We start from the raw sequence: 22,570 nt of genomic DNA on the forward strand, positions 1-22,570 counted from the left end.
GGTCATCCTGTTTGGAAGCTGAGTCATCATAGAGTTCCAGTTGATGCTTTGTTCATCATAGTAATTATTATAGTGACCTAAAGAAGTGGGGCCCATGGTTTCTGTGCCAGGGCTCATCTTTGTTTCATGTTTTCTTGTGACCCTCCATATAATCAAAAATGTGTTTCTATCCAGACCAATCAGCCGGGACCAATGGATTGATTGCTCTAATTTTTTTAATGTGTATTTTTCCATATATAGACACACCCTTATGTGTTTTAATAAAACTATATGTATTGAGCTTGTCTGATGCTTTAAGCTTATGGTTTGATGCCTCAAGAGGGTGCCAGAGATCTAGCTAACCAGAATTTAAAAAACTTAAGCTGACCCAACTATTCTCCTCCCGCTCCTGCTGGTTTTCACAGATTTTGCCATTACTCTCCTGAAGTTGCCGGTAATAGGCTACACTAGGAGTCGGCAACCTTTCTCATGTGGAATGCCAATTTATCTTACCATTTCTACCGATCTGTGTGCCAGTTACATTTTCGTGAAACAGTTTCATTTAATTTATAATAACGTCTTCATATCTCAAAATCATTGTCATGTGGTTAATCAAAATTCTATACAAATCTAAATGAAAATGATACAAACCTAAAAAGTAACTTTGATTGCCATTGCCAATATGTAAAAATAGCCTACATAAAGCCAACAAATAAAAACATTGCTGCCTGCAGGTAGAAAATATCCTGATAAAAATAAATATCCTATAAATCACATTGACTACACATGGCCTGTCTGCAACAAACTTGAAACACTGTATCAACTATTAACCCGAAACTTCCAACATTGTATAAAATATTCTGGGCCTTCAGAGTTTCCCATGCCAGTGAGCTTGGGACAGACATCGCTGTAGGCTATTTGCGCAAGGGATAAGCAGTGCTTGACTTGGGCAGGAGCTCAGCAGAGGGGAGTACTGGCACCTTACATGTTCTATTGCTTGAGCTCCTGTTCCTCCTATAGAATATTAGCTCAAAAGTATTGTGGAGCTCCTGCACCTAAATATAAACAGCACCCAAAATGAGTACCGGAACCTATTTCAGTCCAAGTCAAGCACTGATAAGAATACTATTTTATGACTTTCCACAGGATCAGAACATGACATTTTTCCCTTTCACACTGAGTGGTTATCGAAAGCGAAAGATCTTTCAAATACATTGAGGAACTATTGTAATTCTCAATGGATGTAAAAACAGACTTCGATTGCTTGCTGTCTGAGGTGAAGATAACATTACTTAGAGAAGCTCCACAGGTCATTAGTGGTGGTGCGTTAAGCCAATCAGAAATACTATCAGATCCCCAAATGGGCACATTTATATGCCTACATTTGCACGCAGGCATCTACGCATGTGCGTCCTTACTCAACATTGACAGGAGCGCTTCAAACCAAAGACAATGACAAAATGGCAGAACTCGTAAATGTTTCTCACAAGTTTAGCATAGGTTGTGCACTCTGCAAACAATGTGTCCACTCCGACAATGAGAACAGGAAGACTGGATTAATAATATTGAATGCATTAAAATAAATTACCGTAACCAAAGTAACAAACATTGTAGATTAGAAATTATAGGAATTAACGGTAAATGTACTACTGGTGAAATATGTCATGGGGAATTGATATACACTAACAATCAAACGCAAACAATTCACACAATGAAGTTATGAAACAATGAATGTGCACAAATTGGCGGAAGAGAGCGCATTCTGGAGAGAGAAGTGCATTGTGCATCTGGGCGCATGGTCAATCCGACGTCCCTCCGGATTGCTACAAAATATGGGAGGTGCATGGCGATGCAATACAGAGCTCAATTTGGCCTCTGCATGCCTCTGGAGGCTCCGCAATTGCGTCACACCCTCCATATGGAGCCTCCGACCACATTTTTGAATCAAGCATAAATTGGCTTTTAATCTAGGCCTCCGCAATGGATTAGTTCACTGAGATGGGCGCAAATATATATATATATATATATATATATATATATATATATATATATATATATATATATATATATATATATACAGTGGGAAAAAAGTATTTAGTCAGCCACCAATTGTGCAAGTTCTCCACTTAAAAAGATGAGAGGCCTGTAATTTTCATCATAGGTACACGTCAACTATGACAGACAAATTGAGAAAAAAATTCCAGAAAATCACATTGTAGGATTTTTTATGAATTTATTTGCAAATTATGGTGGAAAATAAGTATTTGGTCACCTACAAACAAGCAAGATTTCTGGCTTTCACAGACCTGTAATCTCTTTTCTTTAAGAGGCTCCTCTGTCCTCCACTGTTACCTGTATTAATGGCACCTGTTTGAACTTGTTATCAGTATAAAAGACACCTGTCCACAACCTCAAACAGTCACACTCCAAACTCCACTACGGCCAAGACCAAAGAGCTGTCAAAGGACACCAGAAACAAAATTGTAGACCTGCACCAGGCTGGGAAGACTGAATCTGCAATAGGTAAGCAGCTTGGTTTGAAGAAATCAACTGTGGGAGCAATTATTAGGAAATGGAAGACATACAAGACCACTGATAATCTCCCTCGATCTGGGGCTCCACGCAAGATCTCACCCCGTGGGGTCAAAATGATCACAAGAACGGTGAGCAAAAATCCCAGAACCACACGGGGGTCCTAGTGAATGACCTGCAGAGAGCTGGGACCAAAGTAACAAAGCCTACCATCAGTAACACACTACGCGCCAGGGACTCAAATCCTGCAGTGCCAGGACGTGTCCCCCTGCTTAAAGCCAGTACATGTCCAGGCCTGTCTACAGTTTGCTAGAATGCATTTGGATGATCCAGAAGAGGGGATTGGGAGAATGTCATATGTCATATGGTCAGATGAAACCAAAATAGAACTTGTCGTGTTTGGAGGACAAAGAATGCTGAGTTGCATCCAAAGAACACCATACCTACTGTGAAGCATGGGGGTGGAAACATCATGCTTTGGGGCTGTTTTTCTGCAAAGGGACCAGGACGACTGATCCGTGTAAAGGAAAGAATGAATGGGGCCATGTATCATGTGATTTTGAGGGAAAACCTCCTTCCATCAGCAAGGGCATTGAAGATGAAACGTGGCTGGGTCTTTTCCAGCATGACAATGATCCCAAACACACCGCCTCGGGCAACGAAGGAGTGGCTTCGTAAGAAGCATTTCAAGGTCCTGGAGTGGCCTAGCCAGTCTCCAGATCTCAACCCCATAGAAAATCTTTGGAGGGGAGTTGAAAGTCTGTGTTGCCCAGCGACAGCCCCAAAACATCACTGCTCTAGAGGAGATCTGCATGGAGGAATGGGCCAAAATACCAGCAACAGTGTGTGAAAACCTTGTGAAGACTTACAGAAAACGTTTGACCTGTGTCATTGCCAACAAAGGGTATATAACAAAGTATTGAGAAACTTGTGTTATTGACCAAATACTTATTTTCCACCATAATTTGCAAATACATTCATAAAAAATCCTACAATGTGATTTTCTGGATTTTTTTCCCTCATTTTGTCTGTCATAGTTGACGTGTACCTATGATGAAAATTACAGGCCTCTCTCATCTTTTTAAGTGGGAGAACTTGCACAATTGGTGGCTGACTAAATACTTTTTTTCCCCACTGTACATATACATACACACACACACACACAGTTGAAGTCGGAAGTTTACATACACTTAGGTTGGAGTCATTAAAACTTGTTTTTCTACCACTTCAAAAATGTATTCTTAACAAACTATAGTTTTGGCAAGTCGGTTAGGACATCTACTTTGTGCATGACACAAGTAATTTTTCCAACAATTGTTTACAGACAGATTATTTCACTTATAATTCACTGTATCACAATTCCAGTAGGTCAGAAGTTTACATACCCTAAATTGACTGTGCCTTTAAACAGCTTGGAAAATTCCAGAAAATGATGTCATGGCTTTCGAAGCTTCTGATAGGCTAATTGACATCATTTGAGTCAATTGGAGGTGTACCTGTGGATGTATTTCAAGGCCTACCTTCAAACTCAATGCCTCTTTGCTTGACATCATGGGAAAATCAAAAGAAATCAGCCAAGACCTCAGAAAAAACTTGTAGACCTCCACAAGTCTGGTTCATCCTTGGGAGCAATTTCCAAAATTCCTGAAGGTACCACGTTCATCTGTACAAACAATAGTACGCAAGTATAAACACCATGGGACCACGCAGCCGTCATACCGCTCAGGAAGGAGACGCGTTCTGTCTCCTAGAGATGAACGTACTTTGGTGCGAAAAGTGCTAATCAATCACAGAACAACAGCAAAGGACCTTGTAAAGATGCTGGAGGAAACAGCTACAAAATTATCTATATCCACAGTATAACGAGTCCTATATCGACATAACCTGAAAGGCCGCTCAGCAAGGAAGAAGCCACTGCTCCAAAACCGCCATAAAAAAGCCTGACTACGGTTTGCAACTGCACATGGGGACAAAGATCATACTTTTTGGAGAAATGTCCTCTGGTCTGATGAAACAAAAATAGAACTGTTTGGCCATAATGACCATCGTTATGTTTGGAGGAAAAAGGGGGGCCTTGCAAGCCGAAGAACACCATCCCAACCGTGAAGCACGGGGGTGGCAGCATCATGCTGTGGGGGTGCTTTGCTGCAGGAGGGACTGGTGCACTTCACAAAATAGATGGAATGAGGAAGGAAAAGTATGTGGATATATTGAAGCAACATCTCAAGACATCAGTCAGGAAGTTAAAGCTTGGTCACAAATGAGTCTTCCAAATGGACAATGACTCCAAGCATACTTCCAAAGTTGTTGCAAAATGGCTTAAGGACATCAAAGTCAAGGTATTGGAGTGGCCATCACAAAGCCCTGACCTCAATCCTATAGAATATTTGTGGGCAGAACTGAAAAGGCGTGTGCAAGCAAGGAGGCCCACAAACCTGACTCAGTTACACCAGCTCTGTCAGGAGGAATGGGCCAAAATTCACCCAACTTATTGTGGGAAGCCTGTGGAAGGCTACCCAAAATGTTTGACCCAAGTTAAACAATTTAAAGGCAATGCTACCAAATACTAATTGAGTGTATGTAAACTTCTGACCCACTGGGAATGTGATGAAAGAAATAAAAACTGAAATAAATAATTCTCTCTACTATTATTCTGAAATTTCACATTCTTAAAATAAAGTGGTGATCCTAACTGACCTAAAACAGGGAATTTTTACTAGGATTAAATTGCAGGAATTGTGAAAAACTGAGTTGAAATGTATTTGGCTAAGGTGTATGTAAAATTCCGACTTCAACTGTATATATATTTGTTACTGCTCGACTAAAACAATCTCGGTCGACCAACAGCCTAACGACCAAACAATCGACCAGTCGACTAATTGGGGTCAGCCCTACATCCTGCAGACGTAGTCTCATGCAGGTACATGCAGTAACATACCCCTTTGTTCAAATCAGCCATTCAAATCTCAGTTTAATCAAAAGCCTGGCTGGCACCAAGGAGATTTGGTACTCATCAGTACTGTATGGTACATTAGAATAATTAAAGTGACGGGCAGCATTTGGCTGAAAATGGGGTGACTGTGTAACAGTAAGCATGAGCCAATTATTTAATGGTATGAAATGGTCCTGGTCCGGATCTACTGTATGCCTACAGTCATTAATCCTTTGAACCCTTTAAGAAAATAGTGTGTGTCCTTGTTTAGAGGTGATGGGGGTCTACAGTGTGGAAAAAGAGATATAGGGAGAGAAAGAAAGAAAAGAGAGATGGAGGGAGAGAAACAGAGAAAGAGAGAATGAAAGGAAAGGAGAGAGCGAGAAAGAGAGAGAGAAAGAGCGAGAGAAAGTGAAATAACATCTTGTTTTAGCATACTGAGACCAGTCCACAGCAGCGGGTGGTGGTTGAGTAGGAGCCAACGGCTTCCTACAGCACTGGGCACGGGCACTGGCAGACTGCAGCTACAGTGCCAACCTAACCCCTGCAACAGACAGAGCTGGTGCTTATGCACCAAAAGAAGATGCTGCCCGTATTGCATAAGTTCAAGTGCAAATAATACATTGCAGTTCTTTTGTTTATCGTTGAGTCTACAATGGTACTTTCCTACAGTACAGTATATCATAAAGATAAACCCTAATTGTGTTCTTTATGAAGATTAACATTCTGTAAAATACCCTGGAATACCCTAATCTGGACAGTCAGTCCGATCAGGTAGCCTACCATTTTCAATGGTAGAGCAGAGCAAGAGTGACCATAAGTAAGTATAGCTTCCTAAAACACTGCTGTCCTAACTGCTAATGTACCCATCTGGAACTACAATTAAAATTGCTTCCTCCATAGAACAAAGGCTAATTTTCTAATATGGCTAGGCCTACTACAATTAAAGTAGCTTCCTATTACAAATAATAATTATAAATCGGGTCACTACAATTGAAATAGCTCTATCCATGTAACAATTCCTAATTGTACTATTATCAAAATAGATTCATCCATAGAACAAAGGCTAACAAGCTAACTGGCTAACTTCCTGCAAATCCAATGGTTACATGATAATTTACTGGAAGTACATACTTATGCTAATGCTAAATCCCCATTTAGCTTCCCCAATAGCTTCTCAATCTTTACAAGCTCAAGTTATCCTTTTTGTATTCAGGCTAAAACAACATTATAAACTGGACTACTTTCCAGACAAGAAAAAGGTATTTAATACAGACACACTGCAGACAGAACATTGTGTTGGATTATCGAGAAGAACTAATGCTGAATTTGTAGCTGTCAACTTATTTTCTTAATTTCTTTTCACAGTGCCAAGCTTTATTGATTTCTTTGGAAAGAAAATGTTTCAAGAATGATGGCATCTGAGAGGACTATCCCTTTAAAAGCTATGCCACAGTACAGTACAGTAGTTGACTGTCTGTGAGCAATTCATATTGTACTATATTACCGTCTAAGACCACGCTATAGATAGCGCAGATGGTCTCAAGGGGCTCTTTGACCGAGGGATTTCCTAGCTCACTGTACCCTAACCGAGAGGATTCAGAGTGGATCCTGTACAGTACACAGGCCCCTACAGGATCAATAGGGATCCATAGGGATCAAACCCACAAGCTCAACTCTGTCCTCTGTCAGTCTGATTCTCGCATCACTACAGACGTTATCATAAGCCTTTCTCCCGATCCTCTTGGGACGTCCATTCTGAGGTATTAGGCTACTAATACAGGACAGGCCATTGTATCTGCCTGGGACAGGTTGCAGAAACCTGCATGTGACATCACAATACCTCCGTCTTCCTGCCCTGATCCGTTTAGCTGTGTGGTGCAGGGGTCAGGGAGAATGAGACAGCCAGTACACCAATGTCCTGCCTAGTGGGTCATTGAGGCCTACTATGAGTGCTTTAAGGAGGTATAGCATTAAAGCGCCAGTGAATCTCAAGATTAAACTTGGGTCTATAACCATTAAAACCCAATTGACTATTTGGTATGAAATATTAGACCTCTACATAATATATGAAATATATTAGACCTCATCAAATATATCCGGCCTCTAGCTATACATAATTTATGATTACATCATTAGCCTAGTTAATTCCACGTAATACTAAATGACGACAAGGGAGATAAGAAAGCATAATTTGTGGCAGAAACTGCACCCAGGTTAAAGTTTCAGCCTGTCTGTGGTGTAGGCAGCCCTGAGGACATCATCATCAAATCCCTTGCGTACATTCCCTTGAGTAGCAGTGCCTACAGTTTACAGCTGTACTGTATTTGTGTCATGAAATATTATAATTCATCCAATTTTATTTAGCCATTGTGTAACAGTCATCTAAAGCCAGAGATTTTCTAGAAAAGTCTGTTCGTTTTCTGGATCTGCGCCAGCATCTATGCCAGTGTCGCAGTATACTGACAGAAAAGGTGCCAGCCAGCACGCTGCCCGTTCAGACAAAGGACCAAATGGAGGCTGAAAAGAAAGACATACTCTAGCTAAAATAGGGTGCTTCTTAACTATATATATATGTGTGTGTGTGTGTGTGTGTGTGTATGTGTGTGTGTCAAAGCAGGGTGCCCCTTTTATCTGCAAGTCAAACCCTTGATATTGTACAATCATTTCTGATTGATATTGCAATGAATCGATCTAGAATATTCTGAGGTATAATGAATCATCTGCCGTATTCTTATTTCATATACTCAGTATTATACTGTAGTAGTCTCAGTATTATACACTCGTTGGCCAGTTTATTAGGTACACCCATCTAGTACCGAGTCAAACCCACATTTGCCTCCAGAACAGCCTGAATTCTTCGGGGCATAGACATTTTGCTCAGTTGGTATCAAGGGACCTAACGCGTGCCAAGAAAACATTCCCTACACCATTACACCACCAGCCTGTACCGTTGACACCAGGCAGGATGAGGTCATGGACTCATGCTGCTTATGCCAAATTCTGACTCTGCCATCAGCATGACACAACAGGAACCGGGATTCGTCAGACCAGGCAATGTTTTTCCACTCCTCAATTGTCCAGTGTCAGTGATCGCGTGCCCACTGGAGCCGCTGCTTCTTCTTTTTACCTGATAGGAGTGGAACCCGATGTGGTCGTCTGCTGTAATAGCCCATCCGTGACAAGGACCGACGAGTTGTGCGTTCCGAGATACTGGAACCGGCACGCTTCGCACCACGCTCAAAGTTGCTTAGATCACTAGTTTTGTCCATTCTAACATTCAATCGATCAGTAACTGAATGCCTCGATGCCTGCTTTATATAGCAAGCCACGGCCACGTGACTCACTATCTGTAGGAGAGAACCATTTTCATGAACGGGGAGGTGTACCTAATAAACTGTGTATATTATACTGTAACCCAGCATATGGAGTATTGCTAGAGGCACTGAGTGAAGACAATTAACTAGCGTGTGAATCTAGGGCATCATCATGACACCTGCCACATTGAAGGACCATAACAGAACAGCATGGTTGGGACCAGCTTGTCATTTCACCATTTAATTAATTTAGGGCATGAATTGAAAATTCTATTAAATGCCCACTGAAACAATGATCAATTATGGACAATTACCCAATTCAAACATGAGGGGTTGATTCAATTGAGTTAAGATGATATGATAGATCTCATCTTTACAAAACATCATTCTCATCAGGGCAAATGGACAGTTCTAGAACATACCCATTGGGCAAAAACTGGTTGAATCAACATTGTTTCTCGTCATTTCAACCCCAAAAAATCTATGTGATGTCGTTGAATCAACGTTGAAAACTAATTGGATTTGCAAAAAGCCATCAGCGTAAGGCATTTTGACACCCAACTTATAACCTAAAATCCAATAACATGGTGAAATGTATTCAAGTTGAATACACGTTAGTTGACAACTTAACCAAAGGTAAATCAAAACTAGATGTTGAACTGACGTCTGTGCCCAGTGGATAGCCAGTACTAGTTTTTGACCTTCATAGAGTCCTAAAAGTCCACAACCTTTTCCAGCCAGTCTGTCTACTGCAGCCCAAAGTCAATGACACTCAAAGGCACAGAGACAATACACCACAGAGAACACTGCTGCTGCTGCTGCTGGAAAACACACAGACTGCTGCTAAGAACACACACTCTGGCACAGTGACCTTCACACTCTATGGGGAGAAATGCAAGATCAGTATATCTGGCAGCCCGTGTACACTGGAGGTAAGTTATACATTTGGCATTTGTGAGTTCAATATCTCAAAGGTAGAGACAAAGATCAGACTTCAGATGTTCATATACACACACGTAGCCAGTCAATAACCTAACCATGTGCTACTGTATGTGAATGAAATCACAGCTGAATGAAATCACTCATACAACAAAGAATCCATGCATAAGCACCTTCACAGCCATACCGTCACTCACTTAGCTTGACTGTAAGCTGCACAGATTCTACAGTATGTTTACACCACAGCAACACTGCCTATAAAGCTGATCTATGGCTGCAGAATCAGCCTGATTGCCTGCAACCACCTCACTCCCTCCTTTGCCCTTTCTCTCATCCTCCTCCACTGCTCCCTCCATCCTTGCTCCTCTCTCAATCGCTCTCTTTTCTATGTCTCTCGCCCTCCCTTTACTCCCTCACCTTGCATCAGTTCCCTGCACAGAGTCTCCTTATTGTGTTGCTTTTCTCCCTCCTCCACCTCCTCTTCTTCCTCCTCCTGGCTCCCGTGGCCGCTCTCCTTCTCTTCCTCCTCGGAAGCAGAGGAACTCCACACCTCCACGGTGACCGGACAGAAGCCTTCTTCCATCCCTCCTTCCGTTATATTGTTCTTTTTATTCTCTCTCTTCACTAACTCTCTTTTGTTCCCTGCTTCAGCTCTATGCTCATTCCAATAAGCCGATGCTCTGTTGCGTGTTCAAAACAGTACCTGTGTCTGTGTGGGTGTGTGTTAAGTGTGTGAGAGGAGACTGAGCTGTCCTTGGTGTTAATATGTAATCCCTCTGACTGGGAGGTCCTTCTGTCCTCACCCTTCTGCTTATATCGACCTGGCCACACTGGACTGTGGGAGCGCAGAAAGAGGAGGAGGAGGGGTGTCGGAGGTAGCTTGAGATCAGAACGACGCATAAAAGCTCAAATAGATCATACATAATTTTGCCTATGAACTATACATATAGAAATGTAAGGCTTTAATATAAAACACGATACAAATTATAATCTGGTTCAGCAAGAGAATGCACTTAGTCCCTGAACCCCCGTGAGGCAGAGTGAGATGGTACGTTCCAGCCAAGGCCATGACTGTTGTCTTCCTGCACACGTACTATTGGTGCAGACTGAGCCACACCCACTTCTAGAGGGAGAGGGATGCAACACTGATACTGTACACACAGACTGAGATTATGAGCGGACTGTTGATGTTTGTGTGAACTGTTGCTGTTTGTGTGGAGAGGGAAAGTGATATATGAATTGATGTCAAGCTGGGTTTTCAGCTGGCCAGCGCCTCTCGATTTAGTGAGCTCTTTAGTATATTAGCACTGCGCAATCCTCACATGCACAGTAAAATAATGCAAACACAATTGTTCCTCAATTCTCAACGCAAATACATTTTATGAATTAATTCACATGAACTGTGAATGTACAAACTGGAGAGATGCCCATTGTTTTCATGTTTTCCAATTAATGGTCTGTATTGACTGAGTTAAAATAAAGTCATCCCAAAGTACTAAAGCTGCTTATTTCACATCAACTGATACGTTTCAAAACAATATATCAGATATATGCCAGGTATGCTTTATTGACATATAACAACTTAGTACAGGGAAAAACACACCCCAGAAGTCTAGCCTTCATCACCACCAACCATCATCATCACTTCATCCACCCAGTGCCCTCCCTGTTGCTACCCTGGCACTCAAGTGTCCTCTCCCAATCAAATATTAACCTCCCCCTCATAAATGTTTCACCCGCAGGCGGCTTCTTTCAGGTCAGGTACGGCACACAGGGGGCGGCTGGGAGTGGCGGGTACTTTCACCGTCTCCCCCTTCTCTTCTCTTTTCTCTCTTTACACCCCCCTGTCCCGTTTCATCCCCCTATCCACTTCGCTTTCCTACCAGGGTTGTGTAACCGGCGCCCCAACACAACACATTAGCCAGGCAGGACAAAATGGAGGCTAAAGAAGGCTACATTACAGAATATACAGTGTGTCAGGCCCTTTGTCTCCAATAAAAAGAGCACAGACACAAAGCTCATTAAAACCCTTGTAGCAGTAAAGTTTGGTAACATTTCCCTCACATTATCTATGACAAACCTGACGTTTTTGCATAAGCATGACATAACAGATACCATAAGCACTAAGCAGTCATAATTAGCTGACTGACTTGACACAGTCAAGACTATGCTAGCCTAACCATTGTTAGCGTGCATAAAATAGCACTGCAAGCAACCTGACACTGTTATACTGACATAAAATGATGACTTATTTAATACTATGCTAATAACAGTGGAACGATCAAGTAAAGTGTTACCAAGAGCTACTACACTGATTAATGGACAAATCAATTCTGACTCTGCAGATATGGACAAAAACATAAGTTCCTAGTCAATTTTCACACAAAAAAACCACTTTGAACTGATATAACTTCCTTGCAATCAACAAACGGAGAGCAATTCACGGTTCAATATTTGACTAAGGTGAAATAACACACCCTTAGGAGGTCGATGGCCAAATAGTTTCATGGGCGGCTACGGGTTCAGTGGAAACACAGTCAGAGCAAAACAACACCATAAGCTCCATATCACTGATCAGATAAAGAGAGATTGATCCAGTCTAAAGTACCCTATAAAGTGGCAACATACACTCCCGTTAAAAAGTTGTAGAACACCTATTCATTCAAGGAGTTTTCTTTATTTTTACTATTTTCTACATTGTAGAATAATAGTGAAGACATCAAAACTATGAAATAACATGTAGTAACCAATAAAGTGTTAAGCAAATCAAAATATATGTTATATTTGAGATTCTTCCAATAGCCACCCTTTGCCTTGATGACAGCTATGCACACTCGTGGCATTCTCTCAACCAGCTTCACCTGGAATGCATTTTCAACAGTCTTGAAGGAGTTCCCACATATGCTAAGCACTTGTTCGCTGCTTTTCCTTCACTCTGCTGTCTGACTCATCCCAAACCATCTCAATTTGGTTGAGGTCAGAGGATTGTGGAGAACAGGTCATCTGATGCAGCACACCATCACTCTCCTTCTTGGTAAAATAGCCCTTACACAGCCTGGAGGTGTGTTGTGTCATTGTCTATACTCCCGAGTGGCACAGTGGTCTAAGGCACTGCATCGCAGTGCTAGCTGTGCCACTAGAGATCCTGGTTCGAGTCCAGACTCTGTCGCAGCCGGCCTCAACCGGGAGACCCATGGGCGGCGCACAATTGGTCCAGCGTCGTCCAAGGTAGGGGAGGGTTTGGCCGGCAGGGATGTGGGATGCATTCACTAACTGTAAGTCGCTCTGGATAAGAGCGTCTGCTAAATGACTAAAATGTAAAATGTAATTGTCCTGTTGAAAAACAAATGATAGTCCAACTAAGCCCAAACCAGATGGGATGGCGTATCACTGCAGAATGCTGTAGTAGCCATGCTGGTTAAGTGTATAAATACATCACAGACAGTGTCACCAGCAAAGCACCCCCACACCATAACACCTCCTCCTCCATGCTTTACGATGGGAAATACACATGCGGAGATCATCCGTTCACCCACACCGCGTCGCACAAAGACACAGCGGTTGGAACCAAAAATCTCAAATTTGGACTCCAAACCAAAGGACAAATGTCCACCAATCTAATGTCCATTGCTCGTGTTTCTTGGCCCAAGCAAGTCTCTTCTTCTTATTGGTGTCCTTTAGTAGTGGTTTCTTTGCAGCAATTCGACCATGAAGGCCTGATTCACACAGTCTCCTCTGAACAGTTGATGTTGAGATGTGTCTGTAACTTGAACTCTGTGAAGCATTTATTTGGGCTGCAATTTCTGAGGCTGATAACTCTAATGAACTTATCCTCTGCAGCAGAGGTAACTCTGGGTCTTCCATTCTTGTGGCGGTCCTTATGAGAGCCAGTTTCATCATAGCGCTTGATGGTTTTCGCGATTGCACTTGAAGAAACTTTAAAAGTTCCTGAAATTTCCCAGATTGACTTACCTTCATGTCATAAAGCAGGGCACTTAACCCTAATTGCTCCTGTAAGTCGCTCTGGATAAGAGCGTCTGCTAAATGAATAAAATGTAAATGTAAATGTAATAAAGTAATGATGGACTGTCGTTTCTCTTTGCTTATTTGAGCTGTTCTTGCCATAATATGGACTTGGTCTTTTACCAAATAGGGCTATCTTCTGTATACCCCTCCTACCTTGTCACAACACGCATTAAGAAGGAAAGAAATTCCACAAATTAACTTTTAAGAAGGCACACCTGTTAATTGAAATGCATTCTAGGTGACTAACTCATGAAGCTGGTTGAGAGAATGCCAAGAGTGTGCAAAGCTGTCATCAAGGCAAAGGGTGGCTATTTGAAAAATCTCAAATATAAAATATATTTTGATTTGTTTAACACTTTTTTGGTTACCACATGATTCCATATGTGTTATTTCATAGTTTTGATGTCTTCACTATTATTCTACAATGTAGAAAATAGTGAAAATATAGAAAAACCATTGAATGAGTAGGTGTTCTAAACCTTTGACCGGTTGTGTAGCTAGATATGCATTGATCAACAACGACATATGAAGAGTGGAATCAGTCACGTTCTGCTCTTAGAAGTGGTCAGCCGTCCAGTGCAATGGCAAAACACAAAGGCTGCACCTGAAATGCCACCCTACTCCCTGTCTAGTGCACTACTTCTGAACAGAGCCCGGGTCAAAAGTAGTGTACTACATAGGGAATAGGATGTCATTTCAGACGCATCCAGAGATCCAGTTTATCATAGGGGTTAGCTCCATTTCAGGTGTATTTATTAACATGGGCATCCACCCATATCCCTGCAGCAATTAGGTTAAGACTGTAAGCTGTACCGGTTTTTTAAAGCAACAGAGCCAGACACAAAGGATTACTTATTAATAAGTCTATAACTGGAATGAAGTTGAATCTTTTAAAAGGCTGGCAGAGACGGAGAGAGAGTCTTTGAGACGGAAAGAAGAAGACAGAAGGTGCATGAAAGAACAGAGAAAGGGAGTAGAGAAACATCCTGAATTGTTATAAAGGAGACAGCTAGAGGAGGGTAGAAAGTGAGAGAAGTGGGGAATTGGTCAACCCACAGATGGAACAGAGAGCAAAACCAGGAGGGAGGGAGAGATTCAGATCAGAACAGGTGTGCACCAAGGTAGATTGCCAGAAGAGAGACACCCAAATAAGAGATGCACAGAAGTTTAGGGCACATGCCGCCTGCTCAGTATCTAATGTCAACAGAGGACCAGGTACAGTGGGGGAAAAAAGTATTTGATCCCCTGCTGATTTTGTACGTTTGCCCACTGACAAAGACATGATCAGTCTATAATTTTTATGGTAGGTTTATTTGAACAGTGAGAGACAGAATAACAACAACAAAATCCAGAAAAACGCATGTCAAAAATGTTATAAATTGATTTGCATTTTAATGAGGGAAATAAGTATTTGACACCTCTGCAAAACATGACTTAGTACTTGGTGGCAAAACCCTTGTTGGCAATCACAGAGGTCAGACGTTTCTTGTAGTTGGCCACCAGGTTTGCACACATCTTAGGAGGGATTTTGTCCCACTCCTCTTTGCAGATCTTCTCCAAGTCATTAAGGTTTCGAGGCTGACGTTTGGCAACTCGAACCTTCAGCTCCCTCCACATATTTTCTATGGGATTAAGGTCTGGAGACTGGCTAGGCCACTCCAGGACCTTTATGTGCTTCTTTTTGAGCCACTCCTTTGTTGCCTTGGCCATGTGTTTTGGGTCATTGTCATGCTGGAATACCCATCCACGACCCATTTTCAATACCCTGGCTGAGGGAAGGAGGTTCTCACACAAGATTTGACGGTACATGGCCCCGTCCATCGTCCCTTTGATGCGGTGAAGTTGTCCTGTCCCCTTAGAAGAAAAACACCCCCAAAGCATAATGTTTCCACCTCCATGTTTGACGGTGGGGATGGTGTTCTTGGGGTCATAGGCAGCATTCCTCCTCCTCCAAACACGGCAAGTTGAGTTGAGGCCAAAGAGCTCGATTTTGGTCTCATCTGACCACAACACTTTCACCCAGTATATGTGTTTTCTTGAGCAGGGGGACATTGCGGGCGCTGCAGGATTTCAGTCCTTCACAGCGTAGTGTGTTATCAATTGTTTTCTTGGTGACTATGGTCCCAGCTGCCTTGAGATCATTGACAAGATCCTCCCGTGTAGTTCTGGGCTGATTCCTCACCGTTCTCATGATCATTGCAACTCCACGAGGTGAGATCTTGCATGGAGCCCCAGGCCGAGGCAGATTGACAGTTATTTTGTGTTTCTTCCATTTGCGAATAATCGCACCAACTGTTGTCACCTTCTCACCAAGCTGCTTGGCGATGGTCTTGTAGCCCATTCCAGCCTTGTGTAGGTCTACAATCTTGTCCCTGACATCCTTAGAGAGCTCTTTGGTCTTCGCCATGGTGGAGAGTTTGGAATCTGATTGATTGATTGCTTCTGTGGACAGGTGTCTTTTATACAGGTAACAAACTGAGATTAGGAGCACTCCCTTTAAGAGTGTGCTCCTAATCTCTGCTCGTTACCTGTATAAAAGACACCTGGGAGCCAGAAATCTTTCTGACTGCGAGGGGGTCAAAAACGTATTTCCCTCATTAAAATGCAAATCAATTGATAACATTTTTTACATGCGTTTTTCTGGATTTTGTTGTTGTTATTCTGTCGCTCACTGTGCAAATAAACCTACCATTCAAATTATAGACTGATCATTTCTTTGTCAGTGGGCAAACGTACAAAGTCAGCAGGGGATCAAATACTTTTTTCCCTCACTGTATAAGACACAGCTGTGTGTCGGCTGACTGGCTGTGTACAGTCGTGGTCAAAAGTTTTGAGAATGACACAAGTATTGGTCTTAACAAAGTTCGCTGCTTCAGTGTTATGAGATATTTTTGTCAGATGTTACTATGGTATACTGTAGTATAATTACAAGCATTCCATAAGTGTCAAAGGCTTTTATTGACAATTACATTAAGTTTATGCAAAGATTCAATATTTGCAGTGTTGACCCTTCTTTTTCAAGACCTCTGCAATCCGCCCTGGCATGCTGTCAATTAACTTCTGGGCCACATCCTGACTGATGGCAGCCCATTCTTGCATAATCAATGCATGGAGTATGTCAGAATTTGTGGGGTTTTGTTTGTCCACCCGCCTCTTGAGGATCGACCACAAGTTCTCAAGTCTGGGGAGTTTCCTGGCCATGGACCCAAAATGTTGATGTTTTGTTCCCCGAGCCACTCAGTTATCACTTTTGCCTTATGGCAAGGTGCTCCATCATGCTGGAAAAGGCATTGGTCGTCACCAAACTGTTCTTGGATGGTTGGTAGAAGTTGCTCTCGGAGGATGTGTTGGTACCATTCTTTATTCATGGCTGTGTTCTAACGCAAAATTGTGAGTGAGCCCACTCCCTTGGCTGAGAAGCAACCTCACACATGAATGGTCTCAGGATGCTTTACTGTTGGCATGACACAGGACTGATGGTAGCGCTCACCTTGTCTTCTCCAGACAAGGTGTTTTCCGGATGCCCCAAACAATCAGAAAGGGGATTCATCAGAGAAAATGACATTACCCCAGTCCTCAGCAGTCCAATCCCTGTGCCTTTTGCAGAATATCAGTCTGTCCCTGATGTTTTTCCTGGAGAGAAGTGGCTTCTTTGCTGCCCTTCTTGACACCAGGCCATCCTCCAAAAGTCTTCGCCTCACTGTGCGTGCAGATGCACTCACACCTGCCTGCTGCCATTCCTGAGCAAGCTCTGCACTGATGGTGCCCCGATTCCGCAGCTGAATCAACTTTAGGAGACGGTCCTGGCGCTTGCTGGACTTTCTTGGGCGCCCTGAAGCCTTCTTCACAACAATTGAACCTCTCTCCTTGAAGTTCTTGATGATACGATAAATGGTTGATTTAGGTGCAATCTTACTAGCGGCAATATCCTTGCCTGTGAAGCCCTTTTTGTGCAAAGCAATGATAACGGCACGTGTTTCCTTGCAGGTAACCATGGTTAACAGAGGAAGAACAATGATTTCAAGTACCACCCTCCTTTTAAACTTCCAGTCTGTTATTCTAACTCAATCAGCATGACAGGGTGATCTCCACCTTGTCCTCGTCAACACTCTCACCTGTGTTAACGAGAGAATCACTGACATGATGGCAGCTGGTCCTTTTGTGGCAGGGCTGAAATTAAGAGGAAATGTTTTTTGGGGATTACGTTCATTTTCATGGCAAAGAGAGACTTTGCAATTAATTGCAATTCATCTGATCACTCTTCATGACATTCTGGAGTATATGCAAATTGCCATCATCAAAACTGAGGCAGCAGACTTTGTGAAAATTAGTATTTGTGTCATTCTCAAAACTTTTGACCACGACTGTACCTGTCTGTCCTGTGCTCTGCAAAGAAAATGGAGTGGAAGGAGGTTACAGCCTATCCTGCCTTTTGGGGGAGTAAGCCATGCAATCCAATAGGACATCGCAACTCTGGCACTGACTGTACCCCCAGTAAAAAATCTGCTTGAATGAAAGGAGAGTACAGCCTACCCTGCCTTATGGGGGATTATTCTCACTATCTTATTGGAATCTGGCAACCCTAGTATCCCTGGCACTGTACCCCCAGTTACGGTCGGCTTGAGTAAAGGAGAGTACAGTCTATCCTGTCTTACATGCAATCCTATGGGAACCAACATGGCAACGTACCCCTAGTCACGACGGCTAGAGTGTAGGGCCGGGACAATACCAGTATCACGATACTTGTTAGTATTGTGGCAAGGAAACAAAACACAAAGCAAATTTAACTTCTTTAGGAAAACAGCCCTAATGTTATTATGTTGTCATCCAGAGTCACATGTATTTATTTTCCAAGCTATAGTACACAATATTTTACATACACCAGGTTTTTAAATATTGCGATACTGGTATCGTCCCAGCCCTACATGAGTGAAAGGACGATATAGCCTATCCTGCCTAATGGGGTAGTTAGCCATGCAATCTTAGCAACCCTAGAACCGCACCGATGAGGTCAGAAGTTGAAAACATTCAACTAACACTGAGGTTAACACCAATTCAGACTTCTGTGCCAATGTGAAGTGAATGTCAACAGGTGAAATCCGGTCGCTGTGCCCAACTCAAGCTCTGTATGCTTTCCTAATAACATAGACTGCATCAGATACAAGAAAATGCCATCTTTGTTAATATCACACAGTCAGAAAAGACTGGCATATCGTCTGTTTAGCAGGCGCCCACTTGTTTTGTTTTGCGAATGCACGGCAACGTATATTTTAATTTATTCAGCCTTTGTCACCAGGCTGTCCCATTGAGGTAAAATAAACAGGGGAGACCTGGCCAAAATGTTCAACCAATCTAAAACCTCTGTCTATATTTGAGACCATCGACTTGCTTTCACATTAACCTCTTCAGGATGTCGCTCTAAAAATGACACCAAAGGCCACAAATACACACTGTTTAAACAGCAAACCCAATCTCTGAGCTTTCAACCTGTCACCTTTCTGACACCTCTCTGGTCTAGACTATGCTCACAAAGATATCTTTAAAATGTACACTACTGATGGGTTGCTAGGACGACCAAGTCCAACAGAGTGACGAGAGTACAGTCAGTGTCGCCGTGGCGTCGGAAGAGCAGTCAGTGCTCGGGGCCAAGCCCTTTGTAAAGGCTACTGGTAAAGTCTGTTCTGGACTAGAGGTGCAGAAGGAAACTGATTATAGCTAAGAGGCTAATCAGTTTAGTGGCATTTGGCATCTGTGGCCCCAAGCATCAAGAGAAGGAACGGGGCTAGAGGATTAGACACCTCCCGTAAAGTCACCAGAGGGGGGTTGGGGCTTCTGTCAGTTCCTCTACTAAACAGACCATACATACATACATACATACATACATACATACATACATACATACATACATACATACATACATACATACATACATACATACATACATACATACATACATGGACTACTGTACAGTATTGATAAATGGAGATTCTGATATTATAGTGACCCTTTAAGGTGATTATGACAGTGGAGTAGCATTGTAATAGTCAGCAGCATGATCATGTTGAGTGTTGGATTTGGGTAAACTCAGTTATGTTGAGGGTTACAGTATGCAGGCTTCCATGTACCGAATCAATTGTTTCTTCTTAGAATCTTGTGACTATGATCAATTCCACCCATATCTATCTCTAGCTCATATTTTAGCATTTACATTTATCACATGACCCCATTAAAACAATCACAATATTGTTGAAAAAAACATTTACAAATCTCATTAGATTTGTTTTTCCACGTCTACGTAGGATAGTCAAGGGAAAACACTTTGTTGAAAGGACAATTGAAACAGATAAAATCTTCAGCCAGACCTTAACTCTGAATCTGCGTCAGACTGATGTGAAGAATGTTCACCTCAGATTTAGAGTTGAAGATAAACTAGCAGGGGTTGACCATAGTCATTATCTACAGTACTTCCTGTTGGCAACGTGCCACCAACCAAACCCTTTGGACCCATACCACACCATCCAACTCCAATCATTTAGTCACCACTACTGTGTGATTCTATTATGAGGGTGTTTTCAAGTGTGACTTGAGATGTAATTTTAAACACACCAGGATAAATTGGTCCAATATCAGATATATTATTGCAGCCCATATTGCTACTTATTCACAATCAATGTCTTCTCTTGCGGACACTACTAATGCATACACTGTGTATTGAGATAGTCCACAAGCTCTTTAGATCCACACCATATGGATGGCCTGATAATGGCAAAAGAGAGAGAGATTATCACATCAATGTTATACTATAAAGTCCAGTGATTAAAGGATATGTGTAATCTGTGTACACGTTTCCATTGACCAATTACAAAGCAAACGTGAGGGGTCAATTCACAGTAGGACTTTAAGATGGAATTGCTGTAGGCTAAAACATTGCCTATAAAACACTAGAGTGGGCTATTCAATTCCGGTCCTGGAGGGCAGAAACATTTCTGGGTTTTTTTTCTACCTGGTAGTTAATTGCACTCACCTGGTGTCCTAAATCTGAATTAGTCCCTGATTAGAACGAGATAATGCAAAACAGAAGTGTTTCAGCCCTCCAGGACTGGAATTGAATAGCCCTGCGACATTCAGTACATATTCAACTGAGGAATAAGTCACGTACTGACCTCATTTTACCAGGATAGGACACTAGATAGTGGATAACATGTTCTCAAACCTGAAATATAAGACATGCCTCCACAGGGGTACCTGCAATAGCTTTGGGAGTAGGCAGCCCTGTTCCTGAGTGCCGCAGGTATAGTACATCAAGTTGTGTATTTCTAAGCATCAGTTCCCGTAAGGGCTGAAAGTAGAACAAATATCTTCCCGGTACGGGACCTCCTATATGTGCATGCATTTGTGTGTGTCCCAAAAAGATATATGGGCCTAAACATACAATTAAATATATAATCCCCATCAATTCAATATGATCTTTGTGGGCCTAGTCGTTAAAGATTTATAATTTTACTTTTAAAATGTATTACCTTTCATTGTGGCATAAACACAACCAGTCATGATGTTTTGATCTGATTGTCAAACAATGACTTCAAAGCTGGGTTGGATTAAGAAATCATAAGCCCCGGGGCTTTTTGGGAAAAATTTATGAGGCATACAAAGTACAGTGCATTCGTGTGGTGCCAGGACAACAACCTCTCCCTCAACGTGACCAAGACAAAGGAGATGATTGTGGACTACAGGAAAAAAAAGAGGACTGAGCACGCCCCCATTCTCATCGACGGGGCTGTAGTGGAACAGGTTGAGAGCTTCAAGTTCCTTGGTGTCCACATCACCAACGAACTATCATGGTCCAAACACACCAAGACAGTCGTGAAGAGGGCACGACAAAGCCTATTCCCCCTCAGGAGACTAAAAAGATTTGGCATGGGTCCTCAGATCCTCAAAAAATTCTACAGCTGCACCATCGAGAGCATCCTGACTGGTTGCATCACCACCTGGTATGGCAACTGTTTGGCCTCTGACCGCAAGGCACTACAGAGGGTAGTGCGTACGGCCCAGTACATCACTGGGGCAAAGCTCCCTGCCATCCAGGACCTCTATACCAGGCGGTGTCAGAGGAAGGCCCTCAAAATTGTCAAAGACTCCAGCCACCCTAGTCATAGACTGTTCTCTCTGCTACCGCACGGCAAGCGGTACCGGAGTGCCAAGTCTAGGTCCAAAAGACTTCTCAACAGCTTCTACCCCCAAGCCATAAGACTCCTGAACAGCTAATCATGGCTACCCGGACTATTTGCACTGCCCCCCACCCCATCCTTTTTACGCTGCTGCTACTCTGTTAAGTATTTATGCATAGTCACTTTAACTCTACCCACATGTACATATTACCTCAACTACCTCAACTAGTCGGTGCCCCCGCACATTGACTCTGCAACGGTACCCCCCTGTATATATAGCCTCCCTACTGTCACTTTATTTTACTGTATATATAGCCTCCCTACTGTCACTTTATTTTACTTCTGCTCTTTTTTTCTCAACACTTTTTTGGTTGTTGTTTTATTCTTACTTTTTTTGTTTAAAATAAATGCACTGTTGGTTAAGGGCTGTAAGTAAGCATTTCACTGTAATGTCTGCACCTGTTGTATTCGGCGCATGTGACCAATAAAATTTGATTTGATTTGATTTGATTTGATTTGATTTTTGGGAAAAATTTATGAGGCATACAAAGTACAGTGCATTCGGAAAGTATTCAGACCCCTTGACTTTTTCCACATTTTGTAATGTTACAGCCTTATTCTAAAATAGATTAAATTGGGGTTTTTTCCCTCAACAAACGACACACAATACCCCATAA

General features: G+C 42.3%; 1 protein-coding gene across 10 annotated transcripts in view; it reads right to left on the reverse strand.

Annotated features, from left to right (window-relative positions):
* LOC121534036 (trafficking kinesin-binding protein 1) overlaps positions 1 to 22,570 on the reverse strand; it is a 57,583-nt gene that overhangs the window by 16,449 nt on the left and 18,564 nt on the right. Inside the window, exon 1 of one of the 10 annotated variants that reach the window (XM_041840468.2) lies at positions 10,117 to 10,526. The exons of the other annotated variants lie outside the window; for them this stretch is intronic. Within the exon in view, the coding sequence (XP_041696402.2) occupies positions 10,117 to 10,282 (166 nt within the window). The 5' untranslated portion in view covers positions 10,283 to 10,526. Of the gene's footprint in view, positions 1 to 10,116; positions 10,527 to 22,570 lie in introns of those variants that run through there. 10 annotated transcript variants of the gene reach the window in all.

Source organism: Coregonus clupeaformis, chromosome 38, assembly GCF_020615455.1.
Source record: "Coregonus clupeaformis isolate EN_2021a chromosome 38, ASM2061545v1, whole genome shotgun sequence".
Lineage (NCBI taxonomy): Eukaryota > Metazoa > Chordata > Actinopteri > Salmoniformes > Salmonidae > Coregonus > Coregonus clupeaformis.